General features: G+C 41.9%; 1 protein-coding gene and 1 long non-coding RNA gene across 6 annotated transcripts in view; one reads left to right on the top strand and one right to left on the bottom strand.

The window, feature by feature from the left end:
* The window catches only part of Dnaaf9 (dynein axonemal assembly factor 9), a 143,466-nt gene that overhangs the window by 114,981 nt on the left and 6,567 nt on the right, over positions 1 to 21,918 (bottom strand). For 4 of the 5 annotated variants that reach the window (XM_050133210.1, XM_050133185.1, XM_050133200.1 and 1 more), the window contains exons 2-6: positions 11,886 to 11,965; positions 10,687 to 10,806; positions 4,406 to 4,530; positions 3,184 to 3,280; positions 1,512 to 1,618 (exon numbers count right to left, since the gene is read on the bottom strand). In XM_050133210.1, the coding sequence (XP_049989167.1) occupies positions 1,512 to 1,618; positions 3,184 to 3,280; positions 4,406 to 4,530; positions 10,687 to 10,806; positions 11,886 to 11,965 (529 nt within the window). Of the gene's footprint in view, positions 1 to 1,511; positions 1,619 to 3,183; positions 3,281 to 4,405; positions 4,531 to 10,686; positions 10,807 to 11,885; positions 11,966 to 15,247; positions 15,278 to 21,918 lie in introns of those variants that run through there. The other variant, XM_050133217.1, reaches the window with a different exon arrangement.
* The window catches only part of LOC126495633 (uncharacterized), a 16,558-nt gene continuing 3,902 nt past the window's right edge, over positions 9,263 to 21,918 (top strand). Inside the window, exons 1-2 of the long non-coding RNA XR_007590198.1 lie at positions 9,263 to 9,857; positions 19,361 to 19,515. This is a non-coding gene — a long non-coding RNA (uncharacterized lncRNA). The remainder of the gene's footprint in view (positions 9,858 to 19,360; positions 19,516 to 21,918) is intronic.

Raw genomic sequence — 21,918 nt, 5'->3', positions numbered from 1 at the left:
TATATATTTAATCTCAGCCCTTGTGAGGCAAGGGCAGGAAAACAAATCTCTTGAGTTCAAGGCTAGCCTGGTTTACAAAGTCAGTTCCAGGACAGTCAGGGCTACACACAGAGAAACCCTGTCTTGAACCCTTCCCCCACAAAAAAAAAAAACAGAAAAGATAAAACAAAAATAACCATTACTGTAGAATGGTTTCCTTTCTTTCTACTGTGGCCTGATTCCCTCCAAGTTCCTTTTGAATTTGTGGACATTTCAAGGGCAACTCCCAAAGCCTTATTTGCACACTGTAACTATAAAGTTCAACAGACAGCCTTAGAGAGCGTGGTGTCCTGCTAGGCAAGTCTCCCCGCACTTCCTCAGGATGTTAGACCTTTGACTTGCTTCTACATGTACTATTTCAACAAGATGTCCCCATTTCTAGCATGACAATGCTTCCCCTCCCTGGTTTTCTGTTGGGTGATGTCACATCAGTTGGGGTCTCCTGGAATCAAACAGATGCTTTCTGTCACCAGGCCATCCCCACTAACCTGTCTATGAATGAGTGTCATTTTCTAGACTCACTCTCTCCCATTAATCTATCTCAACAGATATTTATTGGTCATCTCCAATATGCAAAAATACAGAAATAAAAACACTGTGCTGGTGTGGAAAGTCCTTCTGTATATGTGTTGCTTTTCTTGGTTAATGAAAGAAGCTCCTTCAGCCTATAGCAGAACAGAACATAGCCAGGCTGGAAGAGATATATGATGGAGGTGGGTTTTGTAATAATAAAGAAACTGCCTCGGCCCTCATAGGACAGAAAATTAGGTGGGTGGAGAAAACAGAAGAGAATTCTGAGAGAAAGAAGCTTAGTGAAGGAGTCACCATGATTCTCCCACTCCAGACAGACGCAAGTTAAGATCCTCCCTGGTAAGCCAGCTCGTGGGCTACACAGAATATTAGAAATGGGTTAGAACAATATGTAAGAGCTAGCCAATAAGAAGCTGAAACTAGCCGGGCCAGGCAGTGTTTGAAAGAATACAGTTTCCATGTAATTATTTCGGGGCATAACCTAGCCATGCGGGCGGCCGGGTGCCGGGGACACAGCCCTGCCGCTCCTACTTCAACAGATATACATAGAGAGAGTAGGCAGAGTTAGAGAGACACCATGTAGCTGCCAAAGGAGACAGATGTGTCCTGGAACCTTGCCGGTAAACCACGAGCTTTGTGGTAAAATATAAAATAACAGAAATGGGTTAATTTAAGATGTAAAAGCTAGCTAGAAATATGCTTAAGCTATTGGTTTAATATACTTAATTATAGTATTGCAAATAATATAGTTTCTATGTGAACACTGTGCACAGACCATCTCTTTCAAAGCCAGGCATGTTGATACTCTAATCCTAGCATCTAGAAGGCAGAGACAGGCAGATCTCTTATTGGTTCCAGCCAAGACTACATAGTAAGATCTTATTTTAAAACTTCATGTTCACTTTGTGACAATAACCAAACATACTAGTTTTCATACATACCTCATATTTCATGGTAAAAAACCCATCTCCTCCAATGCCTTCAAGTGCAAAGGCCTGTACAATTGGCCACTTCTCTACCACAAACATATCAAATATCTGCAAGTGACCTAGAAGAATCACATACACCAACACATATCAAATACCATCTTGGACATAACAGTTCAAACCCAATCTCATGTGTTAGGCAAGCATCGCCCCCTTCTAGCAAGTAAGTATGAACAGATAAGAGAGTTAGACATTGAAATTAGAACTATAATGCAAAATTCAAGAAAATTAAAATCACAAGCAAATAATATAAATTCAGACTTCTCTATAACACACGCTCACATTTTAGTTTTCTATAAAAAAAAAAGTAAGCTGAGCAGCAGTGTTGAACACCTTTAATTCCAGCACTCAGTGGGCAGACAGATCCCTAGAGTTTGAGGCCAGCCTAGGCAAAAAGTGGCTACAGTAAGACCCTGTATCAAAACAAAACAAAACAAAATGGGTGTCCTTTATGTAATAACAATTTCAATATTCAGTGTTTTTTTTCTTTTCACAATATTACCACTATTAAACTTGTTGATTTTTTCCCCTGTATTCCATGTCATATAAGCATTTTTGTTTGCTTGCTTTTTTGTTTGAGACAGGGTCTCTATATAGCCTTGGCCAGCCTGGAACCCACTATGTAGACCATACTGGCCTCACACTTTTAGACAGTCACCTACTTCTGCCTCTCAAGTGCTGGGATTAAAGGTACATGCTACCGCACCCGGCAAAAAGATTTATTTTAACTCATGTGTATATATGTGTGGGTATCCATCGAGTCAGATCCCCTGGAACTGGAGTTACAAGCAGTTGTGAGCTACTTGATATGTATGGCTGCCAACAACCAAACTCAGGTCCTCTGAAAGACCAGTACATGCTCTTGGCCATCTTTCTCACTTCATAGGCATACTTTTTAAATAGCTATTCAAACTACAATTTCCTATTATGAAGATGCCTCATATCTATACTCTAAGTAATAAATGATACAGACTAGATGTTAATTATGCTAAATACCTTATCAGTTCTCCTTGACTACAGGTAGCCTTGGTATATTACTGTGGTAACTTCACAGTTATGAACAGAAGCTTATATAGGAGTGTCCCTAAATTTCATTCTGGCTGATCCTTTGCCTTAGTGAAAATGGGTCAAACGGTTTTCTAGCCAAATATCTACCATGAAAGAGATAGGGGTATTCAACCTGCATATCATCCAAGCAAATTTCTTTCTTTTTTTTTTTTTTATTTATTAAAGATTTCTGTCTCTTCCCCACCGCCGCAGTAGGATCAAAAACCCATTGCCATTGTTCTTGAGGTCTCAGTAGTCCTCATTGTCCGCTATGTTCAGCGAAGACCGGTTTTAACCCAGGGTTTTTCAGACCCAGGCCAGCTGGCCTTGGTGAGTTCCCGATAGAACATCCCCATTGTCTCAGTGTGTGGGTGCACCCTCTCGGTCCTGAGTTCCTTGCTCGTGCTCTCTCTCCTTCTGCTCCTGATTTGGACCTTGAGATTTCAGTCCGGTGCTCCAATGTGGGTCTCTGTCTCTGTCTCCTTTCATCGCCTGATGAAGGTTAATATTCAGGAGGATGCCTATATGTTTTTCTTTGGGTTCCAAGCAAATTTCTTAAATGCTTATGTCAGATACTCACCTTGGGAGCTGTAAGGAATACCAATTCTACTGCAGTCTCGAACCATGTCCACAAAACTGGAAATTTTAAATTCTTCTGCTGCTTCCTGATCTTCATACTAAAAAGAGAAATTAAAAGGAAGATGAGCTTTGATAAGATACATCAACCAAAGTTTCACATTATCACTGTACAGCCTTAGGATTTGTCTTAAATGGCAACTAGGGAAGGCTGGGCTCTAAGTCAACCTATCCTGTTTGTTGTCAACTAGGGAAGGCTGGGCTCTAAAGACAATCTCTCCTATCTATTGTCAACTAGGGAAGGCTGGGCTCTAGAGTCAACCTATCCTGTTTGTTGTCAACTAGAGAAGGCTGGGCTCTAAAGTCAACCTATCTTGTTGTTTGTTATCAAAGTCAGTCTCCCTTTCTTCATCTCATAAACAAAACTCAACCCTAAATGGATTGACTGAGATGTAAATGGAAGACATAAGACCTGTTCCTCCAAGTTCCCCCAACAATCACATGGAAATAAAAGGTCTTAATTAATGCTGGGTAGAAACTGCCATGACATTACAGGCAGAAAATTCCCAGTTTTCTTTCTAGAAAGAACCCAAAGGGTTTTGTTTTCTATTTGAAATAGACACTAAGAACCTAGACATAAATGCTTCAAAGTTTAAGAAATTCTAAGCTTTGTCAGGCATGTCCAGTCTTTTGACACTATAGTTTAGACTCACTCAAAAATTGCATTATCAAATTATATTAAAAATAATAATCTTCTTGGCTGGTGGGACATGCCTTTAATCCCAGCACTTAGGAGACAGAGGTCAGTAGACCTCTGAGTTTCAGGCCATCAGGGTTACACAGTGAGACCCTGTCTCAAACAAAACAAATAAATAAAAATAAAGATCCTATAACTATTTAAATAAGCCTACAACTTTGGGTTGAATGACGTTTGCAGCTATTCTTGCCTGCTCCAGCCCTGAATGTGGAGGTTGGAAAAGCCTGCGGGGGCAGTCCCTGAGCATGGGACAGAATAGGTGAGGAAGGCAGCTCAGGATGGCGGGCTCAGAAGCCCAGTGTAAAAGCTCTTTTGTCTCCACCAGGTAAACAACTAAAAAGCTTTTTTCTTGAATATTCATTTTTGTGTGACCAGATTCTAATGCTGGATCTGTGATGTTTGCTGAGGGGCTTCTGGTCTAAGTTGACACTTTGCTGAATGAAGTACTTAGCCTGTCTTCCCTCCTCACCTCATTTCCGGTCATGCAGTGGAAATGCAGGTTTCTCCAATGTGCTACATAAGGCAAAAGGTATCCATAGTTGATAGGATTACAGTACAGATGGACACTATCTGATTTAATCAATATAATCACATCTGTAAGAAAAAAGCAAAACACAAAATTGTCAAAGGCTTTCCCTTCAGACAGTTTCTGCCCAGAAAATAGTAACTTCCACTAATGCCTAATGAATTGTAGTTCAGTAATTCAGAGTTGCATGGCCAGGCCCTGGGTTCATTTCTATTGTAACAAACAAACAAATCCCCAAACCAAAACATACAGCTATTTCAGAAACAATGTAACAAAAGTCTAAATGTATAATTATTTAACCAAGCAGGGTCAAGTGTGGACAGTAAGGATTTTCTAGTGTTGCTGCAACGCTCCTCCTATGATGGCCTTCTAGATATGACTGTATGCCCAGAATAAGCCAAAAGAGCAGGCTTCATTAGCTGAAGCAGTGCACTCAAAGTTCAACAAACCAGAGATGCAGTACTGTGTTACTTCTTTATTTCCGATTAACTGATGACAGCTGCTGCATACTGAAGGTTGTTGAGCTAGAGCTGCACAGGTCCTAGGCAGGCACTCATCACTCTAAATTGCCTCAGCTGGCCTTCCACTCAGTACTCGGCACAGGGAGGCCTTGATCAATGCTGACTCAGCCTCCCAAGCAGCTATGATTTCAGAACTGTACCACCAGGCCTGGCTTCTTTTCCAGGCTACACAGACCTGGCTTGATCTGGAATTCACAGTGTAGACCAGGTTGGCCTTGAATTTACAACATTCCTCGCCTCTGTCTCCAAAGCGCTGGGACTTCAGATATGCATCACCACACCTGGCTTTACAAAATACTTCAACGAGGAGATAAGTATAAAATGGAAATTACAGGGCTACTGAGTCAAGAAACAGCACCAACAGCAGGGACTACACACTAAAACCAGTGTCTAAAATTCCTGGGCAAAGGTTCACTTGGCTCCAGGCAACTGTGAGTCTGGACACTGCCTGTCAGTCTTAGAAAAGGTTACTGTGTGCAGCAGTGAACTCTGCACACAGGAAAGGCTGGAAGGAAGGAAATGCAGGCAAGTGAAAGAGCTTCTGGAAACATACCAACAGACAGCAGATTTAGAACAGTCATCAACATTGGTAGATCAAGTAAATAAGGAAATCCCAAGGGTGCAAAGAAACCCAGGCAAAGTCAAGATCCCTGAGAGAGAGTAATGGAATAGGGCAGAATTACTAACGTAGTCTGGGCATGGAAAGTAAAAGTCGGCATAATTCCAAAAGAAAAGCAGGCTTCATTCCATGGCTCCTGTGACGGCGGTGCCACTCACTAGACCTCTTTCTAACAAGACTAAGCTAGGACTTGCTGGAAGAAAAATGCAAAGGAAGAAACAAGCCTCTCTTATGTCTCAGTACTGGGTTTCCTCACATCCCACCACCCCCAGAGCCCTGTAGACTACCTGCTAAGGGAGAAATTTTGTGATACCTGAAAACGTGAGGCACCCATCATACACCACATACGATTCACTATACACCACACATACTATACACTGAAGTGTATCCTAAGGACTTAGGATCCAAAACCAAACCAAAACAAAAACCCCACAAATATAACAATTGCTAACAAATTTCATACTCTCAATAGACTGATATTTAACAGAATTAAACAAATAAAGAAGAAAATATGGTCAGGTGTGGTGACTTTAATCATTTAATCCAAGCAATGGGGGTGGGGGCAGAGGTATGAGAATCTCTGTGAGTTCAAGGCCAGAATGGTCTTTACACGCAGTGACTTGTTCCAGGATGGCCAGATTCTACCTCAAAAGAAGAAAGAGGAGGAGGAGGAGGAGGAGGAGGAGGAGGAGGAGGAGGAGGAGGAGGAGGAGGAGGAGGAGGAGTGAAGCAGGGAAGCTGGACATCATGGCACATGCTTATGATTCAAGTTCAAGGATGACACCCTGATTTAAATAGACACTGGTGTGAAAAAAAAATCCCTCCAAAAGGACAGCAAGCAGGAGAATGAGAAGAAGCAGGAGGACAAGGAAGAGGAGGAAAGGACAAGGGATAGTAGGGCTGGCCAGTGTAGTAGAACAAGCTTTTAATCACAGAATTCTGTGAGTTTGAGGCCAGCATAGTCTACACAGTCTGTTCCAGGATGGCCAGAGCTACATAAAGAGAACCTGTCATCGTCGATTATGTAGTAATAGTAATAAAATTATGTTTAATATTTTTGAAAAATGTCTGAAAAATAAGTATCTCATATTGGCCTTTTTATGCTCATAAAGGTAGAAGCATGCTAGTTGTGGTGGCCTGTGCCTTTAGTCCTAGCACTTAGGAAACAGAGGCAGGAGGATCTCTGTGAATTCGACTTCTCTGAGTTTGATGCCAGTGTGGCCTACATAACAAGTTCCAGAACAGCAGGACTACATCGTGAAGCTCTGCTTCAAAAATTAAAAAAGGAAGAGGAAGAGGAAGAAGAGGAGGAGGAGGAGGAGGAGGAGGAGGAGGAGGAGGAAGAGGGATAGGAGAAGGAGGGGAGAAGAGAAAGGAGGGGAAGGAGAAACAGCAGCAGCAACAATCTGGTGATTTTAGCTTTCAAACTATGTGGATATAAAAATGACTTGATTAATTTGGAGAAAAACGCTTATTTGCTAAGTATCCACTGTGACAAATGACAGGATAAAGCCAAAAAAACAAGAAAAAGAAAAAACACATCTTTAGGAATTAAGCACTTTCCTTAATTTTAGTACTGATAGGTCCCTTGTAACTATGGTTGCAGTGAAATGTATAGCAAGTACAAGCTTCCAAAATAAATTCTGACCAGAACACTACATTTAAGGGAAGATATTTTATTTTATTTTATTTTATTGGTTTTTCGAGACAGGGTTTCACTGTGGCTTTGGAGCCTGTCCTGGAACTAGCTCTGTAGACCAGACTGGTCTCTAACTCACAGAGATCCGCCTGCCTCTGCCTCCTGAGTGCTGGGATTAAAGGCGTGTGCCACCATCACCCGGCAGGGAAGATATTTTATATTTGAGATGTTTACATTATCTTATTTGTATGGGTGTTTTGCTTACATGTATGTCTGTGTCTCACTTGTATTCCTGGTACATGCAGAGAGGCCAGTCGAGGGCCTCTGATCCCCTGGGACTGGAGCTGTAGACAGCTGAGTCATCATATGGGTACAGGGAACTGGATCCAGGTCCTCTGGAAGAACAGTCAATGTTCTTAACCACTGAGTCCTGTCTCCAGCCCCCTGAAAGAAATTTTATTTTATTCAAGCCCTGCCTGTCTTGGAACTCACTCTGTAGGCCAGACCAGTCTTAGACTCACTGAGATCCACCTGCCTCTGTTTCCCAAATGCTGGGATGAAAGGCTTGAGACACCTGGCCTGGCCAAGTAATTTTAAATCAAAATCTGAAACAAACAAATAAGCAAACAAATGAATTAAAAAATAATTGTAATGTCAGAAGCTACATCCATAAAAGTCTCACCAATATGACCACCCAAACATGAGTTGAGCAAGGACGTTACCAATGGACATGTCTAAGTGGACAGAGAAAAGCCCTTGAAGCCTCAACTCTACACAAAAAACTACAGGCAACTGAGAAACACTGGAAGAAGGAGAGGTGGCCTTCCAGGGAAGAGCACACCAACTAGTTGTCCAGAGACAAATGGTTAGCCCTAAAAACATATGTACAAGTGACATTATATGGACTGAGAAGATTATATGCAGGAATATATATGTATATGTACTCAATAATAATTTAAAAAGAGGCCATGAATTTGAAGGGAGGGGGAAGGACATATGAGGGTTTAGAGCAGTAGTTCTCAACCCTCCTAAGGCTAGGATTCTTTAATACAGTTGTTCCTCATGTTGTGGTAAACCCCAACTATAAAATTATTTTCATTTGCCATTTCATAACTGTAATTTTGCTACTGCTATGAATCATAATGTAAATGTTTTTTGGAGGTAGAGGGTTGCCAAAAAGGGTCACACAGGTTGAGAACCACTTGTTTAGAGGAAAGAAAGGGAAGGGAAAATGTTATAATTTTATTTTAATATCAAAAATTAAAAAGAAAAAGAACTGATGAAGATAACAGTGGTGGCTCATGCATGTAAACCTAGCACCCAGGAGGCTGGAAGCACTGTGGATCTGAAGCCAGTCTGAGTACAGAGAGAGCACCTACCTCAGACGGAAAGATGAAAGAAGGAAGGAAAAGAAAGAAAGGATATTAACAAAAAGAGTAATTTCAGTCTGCTTTTTCTGTATTCGTAACAAGGACAGCTTTGACTAAACTATGAACCGACAGTACTGGGGACTTTAGCCTGACAGAATTTTCAAACAGTCTGTGACTAAGAATTAGTTTAAGTCAGATAATTCTTCACCATGGAATTGAGGCTTTTTGTGCATTTTGAGATGTTAGCAGCAGCCCTGGTATCCACTAGATGCCAGTAGTACCATGGTCCAAACCATGACCATCAAAAATGTCTTCAGACATTGCTAAATGTCCCCCAAGGGACAAAACTGCCCCCCAGCTGAGAACCACTATACTCAAGTGAGATCATCTGACATCAAATGTTTGCTTTCATGCCCTCCCCAGCTGCCCTGCAAAAGCGTCTTGTCTCTTGTCCAGTTTCACTTGTTTGGTGTAGGTCTTCTGACTCATCTCGCAGACAATTTATAATGCTAAATATATGATATCAGAGATAGCTCCTGGGCAACAGCCCACAGCAGCATCAACACACGCAGTGTCTCCAAGCCAGAGAAGGCAGACTGCAGGCAGAAAGCCTGCATTGTATAAAGTCACACGAAAAACAATTCCCAAGGACAGCAGGACAATAGGCCCTTGTTCCTCAGCTAACCATCCACACGAAGTGTTCTTCCTCACAAGAGCAGCTTACAAGAACAAATCAGCCTTGCCTCAAAGCTCGAAGTGCTTTCAGTGGGCAACAGCACACAATCTAAACCTTCGGTGAAAAGCAGCAGCAGGCAATAGTAAGAAAAGCTAGTGCACTGCCAAGAAAGAATGCCAAACCCTGATGTCAGCTTTTGGTCTCGAAGATGATTTACCCAATAAATGTATTCTGGAACCTGCTTGTTGATAGTGTGTTATGCAGTGTGTGACCAACAGAATATATTACTTAATAGGTCAATTAGGAAATGCAACTTTTCACTATTAAAAAGACAAAATCTTATCAGTAGTTAATACTAGCTACTGGGGAGGCTGAGGTCAGAGGGTGATGTGGGAGTGTCATATATCAATCTGTTGATTTCATTGGTTAAGTAATAAACACACTGCTTGGCCTCATAGGTTAAAGCATTGGTGGGAGGAATAAACAGAATAGAATTCTGGGCAGAAGAGAAAGGGAGGTCAGACTCTGCTCTGCTCCCGGACACCATGGATGGAGGCTAGAATCTTCCCGGTAAGCGCACCTTGGGGTGCTTACACACATCATTAGAAATGGGCTAGTCCAGGTGCGAGAATTGGCCTGTAAGGGCTAGAGTTCATGGGCCAAGCAGTTCTTTAAATGAATACAGCTTGTGTGTTGTTATTTCGGGCATGAGCTAGCCAAGCGGCCGGGGTGTTGGGGACGCAGCCCCGCCGCTGCTCCCTATTTCAACAAGAGGGTTGCCCATTTTAAGACTAATTAGGATGTCACACATCATTCAGCCAATAAAGCAAAATAAGGCAAGAATTTACCAGAGCACTGAACTACTTAAAATTCAACCACATTTTCCCATTAAAAAATCATGCATGGGGTGATGAGTGTATGTCTTTAATTCCAGCACTAGGGAGGCAGCGGCAGGTAAATGTCAGTTCAAAGTCAGCCTTGTCTACACAGCTTCAAGATATTTAGAGCTACACAAGACTCTGTCACAAACAACAAACAAACAAACAAACCCACAAAAACAGAAACCGAAACAAAAAACCCCACAGAAACAAAAGCCCATGAATTGGAGCTGGAGAGATGGCTTAGCAGTTAAAGTACTTGCTACTCTTCCAGAGGACTGGGTTTCAACCAGAGAACACCTGAATGTTGGCTTACAACCACCTGTAACTCCAGTTCCAGATCCAATGTCCTCTTCTGGCCCAAGGACACCAAGCATACACAAGGTGCACATTCAAACATGCAAATAAAACACTCACACAATAAATTAAAATTAAAACTTTTTTTTTAAAAAATCATGAATTAAGGATCCAAAGAAATAAACCACTCTCTCCTACCATTTGCCAATATAATACAGACTTACCATCTAGAATTTCTTCAGAAAATCCTGTTTTCTCAAAATCAGTGGTATTCTGACTGTATAATCCGAGCAGAAGGTAATTGGCCAGCTCCCTGCAGCCTTCGTTGTACCTGCTGTCAATTCCTGCAAGGCAAGGAAGGCTGTGACTAGCTGTCTTAAACCATGGAACACAATAAACGCCACTGATAAAGCCCTCATGGCTTCAGGCAGTTCAAACCAGTTTTGAGCTAAAACTAAATAAACAACCCCTTGTTAAAGAAACAGGCTGAACCATAAGATACCTTTCTTGGATCCCAATGCCTACATAGATGGGAGAATTAAGTAACAAATATTACTAAGGCTGTTGATTTCTGAAAAACATTTTTTTCTTTTGGTTTTTAGTTTACATATATAAGTGTTTGGCCCACATGTATGTGTGTGTACCATGTATGCCTGATGCCCAATGAGGCAAGAAGAGCACCCTCCAGGATACATAAGGTCCTCTAGAATTGGAATTACAGATGGTTGTGAGTCACCATGTGGGTGCTGGGAATCGAACCTGGGTCCTTTGGAAGAACATCAAGTGCTCTTAACTACTTAGACATCTCCAGCCCCATAAAAAGCAATTCTTCAGGGCAGAAAAAACCAGCAAATATGGTCTTCTAGTGACTTACTAAAGATCTTGGGATACTTTCAGTTAGCCCAAGAACAGATCTCAAAGAGATCTTTATGAAAAATGTGTGATCGGTGGTTTGAAAAAGATGAAGAGGGTGGAACAATAAACCCTAATCCTTCACAAGCATCAGAAGGGAGGCACTCTGAGTGTGGTGTGGTGATATATGCTCCTGCAGATGGCCCTCACTAAGGTTATCTAGAAAGGTGTGACCAGAGACAAAAGAAATTAAATGACACTGTCTTTACCACTGCCTCTCAATGTCTGAGGCATCCTGGGCCTACAGCCATGTGCAGGATGGCAGGGTCAGGGTCAGTAGCTGTTGCCTATATGATTTTAGAAAGAATGGTTGCAGCAGGAGCTCCTTATCTCACTGACATCTCTTTTAATATTCACCCACAATAGAACAGGAGATTTCACAGGGAAGAGAACTGGGAAGACACTACCCTACAATGTACCTTCCATGATAGCATTATTATTATTATTATCTTCCTGAGATCAAGAATGCAAACCACTGCCACTGTGAGTCCCACTTCATGAAAGCACTGACCTAGGATGCAGAGAATCCCATCAGGCTGAGACTTGCTGCTCTGTGTCAGGATGCTCTGAACCTGGCGGAGACGGCTGCAGCTGTAACAGAACAAGAGTTTCCTGAGTGTAGCATTGCATGAAAATCCCTAAAAGGCACACGCAGGAGGGATGGCTTTGTTAGGTCCGGACGCTGATACTAGTCTCTTTAATCAGAACCATAGCCTTCTCCTCCATTTTCTGGACCAGATGATTATGTATAAGTGGTCTAAAGACTATCTGGACTACTGATTATAAACCAGACTGTCAGTGGCTCTTTGGTTCAGTGAAGGATGACACCAAGGCCCCATTCATAATCAATCAGGAGATGATTCAAGAATTCCCAACGCCTTTTTACTTTTGTTGGATCTGAAAGACAAGTTTCCATGCTGATTTAGGTTAATTTTGGTCTTTACCAGTCTGTATCAAAAGTAACAAACAAAAATTGACATAAATGGTTCAACAAACTCAGCTCCAATTCATCCATTTGACCACCCTCATGGAATCTTGGCACAGGAGAAACACTTGGTTTCTAGAGAGCTATTACTCCTTTGGCAGAAGGGACATTTCTTGCACCCAGGCAAAGTGTAAGGAAACATGTATTCCTAAACAATAAAATCTCTATGGACTCTTCTGCCTTCTTATCTCCCTCTATTCCTTCTCAGTAACCCCAAAGATGAGTACCCAATGTCATGGTCAAGCCTGATCCTTCACCACCTCCAGGTCTTTGCCCACACCCCACCACAAACATTTTTGTGTTCAGTATCATTAACCATTAGGAATGCAAACTAAAACTAATTTGAGATTCCATTTTACCCCAGTCATAATGGCTTTCATTAAGAAAACAAATCACAAGTGCTGACAAGCATGTGGCAAACAGTAACCCCTATTTACTAGTTGGCAGGGATATATGCATGTAGGGGTATAGACAGGTGCACACACTATGGTAAATGGTGTGTGGCGGCTTCTCAAAAAGATAAAAATAGAACTACCATATGGCCTAGCCTTAGCACTCCTGAGCATCTACACAAAGGACCTCATATCCTACAACAGAAATGCTGGCACATCGATGTTTATTGCTGTCAATTCAAAATAGCTAGGAAATGGAATCAGGTTAAATGCCCATCAACTGATGGATAATAAAGATGTGATAATACACATAATAGAATTTTATTCATCTGTAAAAAACGAAGTTATGAAAATTTCAGGAAAACAGATGGAGCTGGAAAATATAACAATGAGCTAATCTAAGCCCAGAAAGACACACACTGCATGTCTCTATTACATGCAGTTCCAGCTTTGAGTTTTCTTTTCCTTTTTAAAGAATGTTAATTATGTGTAAATGCATGTAAGTACCCACAGAGGTCAGAGGCACAGGATCCCCCTGGAGATGGAGTTAAAGATGGTTGTGAGCCACTCAATGGTGGTACTAGGAACTGAACTCGGGTGCAATGCAAGATCGGCGCTGCCCCAGAACTTAGCTTCAAATTTTTAGATTTTTATATTTAACTTACAATACTTGCAGAGGTCAAGATACCAGAAAGGGTGAGGAGGTGGGCAAGAAGCTTGAACTGGGGAGGGAATGGTAGAAAACAGGTGCTATGAAGGAAGAGGGGAGAACATGGGAAGTTTAAGGTTTAAGTAGGTTGGGGGTAGGGTTGTGAGGAAAGAGAAAGGAGTAGGGGTGGGTTAATCAAAACTAAGGATTTATAAAAAAAAAAACTCTCATGGAAACCCACTACTGTGTCATTTTAAACTATGACTTAAGGGACTGGAGAAATGGCAGTATTTAAGAGCACTTGCTGCTCTTCCAAAGAACCAGAGTTCAGTTCCCAAGATGCAGGTCCAGAATCCAGCACACACTTTGGCCACTTACACCTGCTTGTAATTTCAGTTCCAGGGGATCCAATGCCCCCTTCTGGCCTTCTGGGGCACCTGTACATAAATGGTACAACACACACACACACACACACACACACACACACACACACACACCCCTCTTGAAAAATATGACTTAAAAAGAGATGAAAGGAGGTACCCTGCAAGGATGGACAATGCTGCTCCCAGAAGACATGGGCTATTAGATGAAAATCCAGTACTAGGCATGGATCCTACCCTATAAGTTATTGATCAGGGAGGCTCCAAAGGCTCCCCAAAACAAAACAGGGTATTGCCACTGCTCTTGGTTGTCTACCAAAAACAGAGAGTAAAGAGCTGGAGAGATGGTTCAGTAATAAGAACACCGTCTGCTTTTCAGGGGATTTGAGTTTAAGGCATCCACATGGTGGCTCATAACCATATATAAGTCCAGTTCAGGGATCTGACATGCTGTTCTTGCCTCCGTGAGCAACCAAGCACACATGTGATGCATAGAAACACATAAAGACAAAATATGCACATGAAAAATTCCACAAAATATATTTCAGGCTGGGCACAGTGGTGCGTGCCTTTAATCCCAACTTTGTAGGCCGAGGTAAGTACATTTCTTCAAGTTCAAGGCTAGCTTGGTCTACATAGTGAGTTCCAGGCCTACCAGGACTCACAATGAGAGTGAGTCTTTCTTTCTCTCTCTCTCTCTCTCTCTCTCTCTCTCTCTCTCTCTCTCTCTCTCTCTCTCTGAAAACAAACAAACAAACAAAAAACCCTACTGCAGAAGACATCCCACATTCTCACTGCAGGACAGAGAAATACATCTGGAACTGACTAGTGAACTCTCTCTCTGATGGTCAACTTTCATGGTGCTGGAATATGTTATACAGGCTTCCAGAGGAGAAAGACATCAGTGGCTATACCCAACACCGGCCCCTGCTACAATAACAACCTTCCAGGCAAGATGTGCCCACTGGTATAATAATAATATCATGAATGTTATGGGTTAATCAGCCACCTTATAACTGGATTTGAGGCCTGCTCCACACAAGGAAATCCATGCCTGGTACTGTAAATTTGGCCCAAAGCCCTTGGCTGCGGTGGTCACAGGAACCAGGGGAAACCTAGTACTATTGTATTCTTGACTGGAAGTCATCAAACTGCTTTCTAAGTATTTGTTTACACTCACAGAGCAATGTTCCTCCCAACCTTGCTCAAAGAAGCTTCTTTTCACACTGGGTTAGTGGTTACTGTAGAAGCTCACAACTGGTCAAAATGCTGAGAATAAAACAGGTGGCTGTGAGTTACTAAAAGGGACATTCGTAGGAACCCCACGACCACCCCAACTAGGCTTGGTGAACATCACAGAAGAGGAAGAAAGACTAAGAGCTGGAGGATAGGGAGCTGTACTGTGAAGTGCTGTTTTCCAGACAGGACACAACACTGCACCCATGAACTCACAGTGGGTGTGCTTACCTGCACAAGAGCAAGCCAAAATATCTCTTCTCTTTTTTGCGGGGGTGGGGGGTTGAGATACACTTTCTCCGTGTAGCGTTGGCTGTGTTGGAACTTGCTCTGTAGACCAGACTGGCCTCAAACTTGCAGAGATCCGCCTGTCTCTACCTCCCAAGTGTTGGGATTAAAGGCATGCACCATTGCCCAGTTACAGCTTGAGCTCCCATCTCTAGCTGAGGAGCTATTGGCAGTTGATGGTTGCTAGGTGAGGAAGAGTCATTTTTACTCAGGGGTGTGGTTACACAAGATAGTACAAATATCAGTTCTCCTCAAATTTAGCATGTAGGTTTAACACAATTCCAATCAATTGCCAAAAAATTTTATGGATATAGAAAAGTTTATTCTAGCTAGGTGGTGGCGGCGCATACCTTTAAACCCAGCACTCAGGAGGCAGAGGCAGGCAGATCTTTTGTGAGTTCAAAGTCAGCCTGGTCTGCAGGACAGGCTCTAATGCTACACATGCTACACAGAGGAACTGTGTCTTGTGGGGGCGGGGATTTATTCTAAAATATATGGGGTCTAGTGAGCTAGTGAGATGACAGAGTTCCAGGCCAGCTAGAGCTACATAGTAAGATCTATTTCAAAAATTAAATAAACCATATGGTAGGCTTCATGAGTATTTATCATACTATCCTTCTACTTTCTCTGTTAAGATAGTTTATAATAACAGTTAGAGGCTATGAGGAAAGAGTCATATGGAATAGCAAGGTTTTAGAAGCAACAGTATAAAAATGGCAAGATAATTTTAATATTAAATAAACTTCTTTCCCTGAGAAATGACGCCTACCTGCCCCTGTATGCTTTCTTTTTTAGTCATTTCCCCACTAGAAAGACTTTGCACATTGGCCCTCTGGCCCATTTTCTATTCAGGACAGCACGCTGACTAACTGCCAAGGTTACTAAGAGCTCTTTGGTCTACAAACTTACAACCAGCCACTGACAAAAAGCATGTCCAGATCATGTGACCAAGAAACAAAAGTGTTTCCCCGGCAACTGCTGTTGAAAGCCAAGACAATACTGAAAATAGGAGACTTTTTTCCTACTTGTATCCTGTCCAGTCCAAATAAAGCAGGCGCACATAAATGTAAAGAGTGTCTTTTTTCCTTAAGTAGAACATTATCCTGATTAGTGTTTTTGTATCAAATGGGTAAAACTAAATTCAGGTTTTTTCCCTTTGTAGAGTTTTCTTGTTTCTCAGATTTAATCTTTAACCAGAATACAGCCGATCTGTCACTTAACCACGAAGCATTACTGCTACTTAATTATTTACTTTTAACTAAGAGCAAAAAAAAAAAAAAAAGTCCTGATGAGTTCAAAGAAAAGTACAGTCAATCACCCTATTACTACCTATTCCCACCCATAACCCAGAATTAATCACAGTTAACATCTTGGCATATCTGCTTTATTCATATTAATGCTTTCTGAAACTATATGCATAAAATACTAGTTTACTGTTCTTTCAGAAAGAATAAAAAATTTGTACAAAACTAAAGTTTTCATTGATTCTTACAACCAAAGGTTAAGATAGTTCGTTATGTGTCTACATGAATACACCCGAAAGTCTACAGTAACACTTTTGCAGCTCACAGTACCTGAGCAAGGCTGGCACATCCTGGATAGGCCTGTGTTTGTTCACAACTTACAGAGTTTTACCTTCAGAAGTCATGGAGTGAGTGTGATGGCCAGTTTAATGTCAACTTGACACAAGCTAGAGTACCTCACTAGATTGGCTGTAGGCAAGCCTGTAGGGTATTTTCTTAATTAACAATTGAAGTGGGAGGGTCCAGCCCACTGTGGGTGGGGCCACCCCTGGTCTGGTGGTCCTGGGCAATTGTAAGAAAGCAAATTAAGTAAGTCGTGGAGAGCAGGCCAGTAAGCAGCACGTCTCCGTGGCCTCTGCATCAGTTCCTGACTCTATGTTCCTATCCTGTTTGGGTTCCTGTGCTGACTTCCTTCAGTGATAAACAATAAAGAAGCATAAGCCAATTAAACCCATCCCTCCCCGATGCTTTTTGACATGGTGTTTCATCACAGCAATAGGAACCCTAATAACAAGGGATAAAGACATTTACCACCAACCTGGGCTGGATAGGCAGGACCCCATGGTAAAGAAAAGAAGATTATCCCAAGTTGTCCTCTGACCACCATATATGCACCTAGAGAGCATGTCCCCCACCCAACCAAGTAAGTAAAAGATAAATGTAAAAAAAAAAAAAAAGAACAAAAACAAACAAAAAAAACTCCACAAAACAACAAAAAACTCATGAATAAACTGAGGATATAGCTCAATGGCAGAACATTTGCCTGGCTCTGGGTACAATCCCTAATACAGAACACACACACATTCTACAATCGTTTCAGGGTGGTAAAGCACTTACATAACAATATCCTGGATCCAATCTTCAAGACCTCAAAGAAGAATGCTGCTTTTACACTATTATTAATTTCTGGGTTTTCCTTAGGTTTAGAAACAGTTTGGGCATGAGATGACAACTCAATTGTCACCAATGGGCAATAGCAGAGAAGTGGAGCCTTTGGCATTCTCAGGTTCACAGTTGCTTTGCAAGGTCTTGGAGGGTGAAGAGAACGGGAGGCTGCCACTATGGCTGCAGAAAGCTACAGTGGCAACAACTTGGCTATCAACCCCAGCTAGAGGGTGAGCCAGACACCTCTAGAGAGCCAGCCTGAACTGGTGTTCTTGTGCAGAGCATGACACATGAGCGGATGCCTTCCTTCAAAGGCCAGGAAACCCATGCATGATCTTTTTCTACTCACTAGTTTCCCAATTACTTCACCATTTAAACTAGAAAAGATGCTACAAGCTATCCAAACCAGTGTCTAGCGTAAAAAGACATTGAACAAATGACATGTCTCTGTTCTTTTCATGAAATTCTAGTCAGTCAGAAGCCTTGGATAATCTTTCACACAGGTTTGGCTTTTTTCCTCCCTGGAAAACTCCAGTTCACAAGTGATATGTGTATGCCAGGTGTGTGCAGGTGACTGTGGAGGTCAGAAGAGAGCATCAGATCCCTTGGAGCTGGAGTTGCAGGCATTTGTGAGATGCTAGCTTGGGTGTTAGATACAAACTCTTTGCAAAACATCAAGTCGAGCTGGGTGGTGGTGGTGCACGCCTTTAATCCCAGCACTCGGGAGGCAGAGGCAGATGGATCTCTGTGAGTTCGAGGCCAGCCTGGTCTACAAGAGCTAGTTCCAGGACAGGCTCCAAAGCTACAAAGAAACCCTGTCTTGAAAAACCATACACACACAAAAAAAAGAACCAATTCTTATATCAGGTATATTGTTTGTGATCAGATATTGATCTGATATGTTTGGGTGGCAATATAAAACCTTTTTCTTTTCTTTTCTTTTCTTTTNAAAAAAAAAAAAAAAAAAAAAAAAAAAAACCAGCTGAGGGGCAGGGGCAGGTGAGATGTCTTAACAGGTAGGGAGTCTGAGTTTGGTCTTGGAATCCACATTGTGGATGAGAGAACTGACTCCTATGCTGTCCTCTGACCTCCACACACATACCTCTCCAGCCCCTCAGTTCACAGGTGAGCCTTTACTAGAAGTGTTCTGACAACAGCAATGACATATGAAATGACACATACTTCAATAAATGACTCTATTGGCTTAACTGATAGCAGAGTAAAGGGAAATAGGTTGATTCCAGGAGGTCAATTAAAAGTCAGTGACAGATGCACAACTGTCACCTCAACAACTGGGAGGTAGAGGTGGAAGGGTCAGGACTTCAAGTTGTGTTGTAAGACACTATTCCTGGGAAGACCAATCAATGTCTACTCATCCCAGATTGGGAACTTAGGACAGACCAAAGTAAGGGAACCACCAAAGTTCAACTTGGTGAACCAGTGAGTTTTATTGGGGCTCCTGACAGGAACAGAAATGACTCACAGGCAGCCCCTCACAAAGCTGTCAATGTGGGCAACAGCACACAAAAGCAAGAAACCTGGAGCTCACAGCACAGACTACAGACAGCTCAACAGGTCAGAGCGTCTCTTTCAGGCAGCTCGGTTTCTCAGTCTTCTAGGCAGCTCTGGTGATCTCCATCTCTTCCAGGTGGACAGAAGATCAAGCCATATTCAAAAGTAGAATAAATGATACGCTGAGGACCCAGCTCTCCGACAGAGTGCTTGCCTAGCAATCCCAGAGCACTGGGACTGGTCTCAAGCACTGACTGGCATGACTGCAGTGCCATAGAAAGAACGAACACAGTAAGTATGGAGTCTAGGTATGGCCAATAGGAATACTCACTGAATAATTCAGCTTTTCTGAACTTTAGAATTCTTCATATTGCAATGCTAGAGGGAATCACAGTGAGAATAACAAAGGCCACCATATCTGTATTAACCTAGACTTCAGGTCTAAATCAGAACGAGCTCACTACAGGACTGAGACAGCTGACGAGGCCTGGTCTTTAGAGTAAAGCAACTTCCCTTGTCAAAATTAAGAAACTTGGGGGGAGGGGGAGGGAAATGGGAGGCTGGGAGGAGGCGGAAACCTTTTTTTTCTTATTCTCAATAAAAAAAAAATTAAGAAACTTGAAGAAAGGCAGAGGCAGACATGTGGCAAGGCAATAAATACCATTTCCACTGATGGCCTACACTGGTGACAGGTAAGACAAATGTTGCTACTGTCATGACCAAAAGAGGTTAACCACTAGCCATAAAATGACTCACACTGACACACATGCGGTATGACTGAAGAACATCTACTATCACGTGGTGGTTTGAACAAGAATGGCCCCCATAGGTTCATATATTTAAATGCTTAGGGAGTGGCACTCTTTGTTGGAGCAGGTGTGTCCTTGTTAGAGGAAGTGTGTCACCGGGGTGGGCTTTGGGGTTTCAAATGCTCAAGTCTGGCCCAGTGTCCTTACTCTTCCTGCTGCCTGAGGATACAGATGTAGACCTCTAAGCTACCTCTCCAGCAACATGTATGCCTGTGTGCCAGCATGCTTCCTGCCATGATGACTGGACTCTGACCTGTAAGCCAGACCCAATTAAATGTTTTTTTTTTTTTATAAGGATTGCTGTGGTAATGGTGTCTCTTCACACAACAGAACACTGACTAAAACACCCACCTCCACACAGCCCAAACACTCCGGTATGGTATCATCCTCATTCTAGACAGTTCTATCGCTGGGGTACAACCATACTCATTTTCCCTTTCTTTAATAATATACACATTTTACTTAGGTTAGCAATAGGCCAGATTCCTCTGCTTCTAGGGCTATCTGACTAAGGAGGCAAGTTCAGAAGCTGTGTAGAAGCATCTCTTGTAGGGGCACTGACTCAACTAAGAGGACTACTCTCCTCCTCTTACCATGAAAACTACCTGCTAATGTCACCAAATAAAGCACAGAAGCAGCCTGGCTCCTTGATAGCTTTACACCAGAAGAGGCCTGTCTCCTCTGGAGAATATCTTCTGCAACAGAGAATAAATACGCAACTCACGTTTGCTAAGAATCTCTTACTAACTACTGGATGTAATTCCTTACAGACCACCTGATTTAAAACGGTTAAAAGCTAATGTTCAGTTGAAACTTATGCCTATACAAATTTCATGAATTTGTATTAATAAGATGGTAAATTCAGCCAGGCAGTGGTGGCTCACACCTTTAATCCCAGCACTTGGGAGACAGGGGCAGATGGATCTTAGCCAGCCTGGTCTACAGAGTGAGTTCCAGGACAGCCAGGGCTACAGAGAGAAACTCTAGTCTTGAAAAACCAAACCAATATAAAACAACAACTAAAGGACACTAAATTCAAGAATTTCAGAAAACAAGTCATCACAAACAGAAAATGCCATCCAGAGGTCTGCTCACTGTACCAATATTTTCCGTGCTGCTCCTTCCCTCTGGCTGACTGTGAACACTCTCTCACTTCCTGCTCTTTGTAAAATCAGCGCCACAATATTCACTCAGGAAGCACCCACAATTATCCTCCCTCGCATCGCTGACTGTTATAAGGATGTCAAAGTCAAACAAACGTGGAAGCCTAGGTTAGATCTCAGAATAGAGAGTTCATTTGGGGAAATAACGTTGGGAGGACTAAACTCCAGGTAAACAAAAGTTTACTAATTAAAGTGTTGCACCAACACTGACGCCTTCGTTGTAATAAATGCACCATCGTTCTGTATTACAATTCATCTACAATTCTGTATCTATGGCTCCATTTTTAAGGCTTGCCATTAATTCTTTTCCTCACTTACTTTGTCACATTCTTTTCCTAGAGGTTTTGAGAGACAGTCTATTCTATTTTCCACTCATTTTTATTGCCAAGGGTGTTCAATATTATTGGACTTCTCTTCACAATTGGTTTGGACATATGCCACAAATTCTTTTGTACCCTAATATTGCTGTCCTCATTTTCAAAAAAATTGCAGCCCTTTGTGTTCACCCTTTGGCCCAAGAGTTGTTTAATATGTTTTTATTATTTTAATATTAAAATTTTTTGTTACATTTTTACTTTTTTCAGTCACTAATCTTTAAAATAAAAAAAAATATTAGTTTTATAGTTTTACCCTGAAATGAATTGAGGTTTTCTATCATGATGTCTTGTGTTTTTTTTTTTTTCTTTTCTTTTTTTTTTTTTTTTTTTTTTTTTTTTTTTTTT

This window comes from Alexandromys fortis, unplaced genomic scaffold (assembly GCF_014885135.2).
Source record: "Alexandromys fortis isolate MF-2015 unplaced genomic scaffold, M_Fortis_MF-2015_v1.1 scaffold_6, whole genome shotgun sequence".
Lineage (NCBI taxonomy): Eukaryota > Metazoa > Chordata > Mammalia > Rodentia > Cricetidae > Alexandromys > Alexandromys fortis.
The sequence above is the reverse complement of the archived record's forward strand: the minus strand, read 5'-3'. Positions and strand labels throughout refer to the sequence as shown.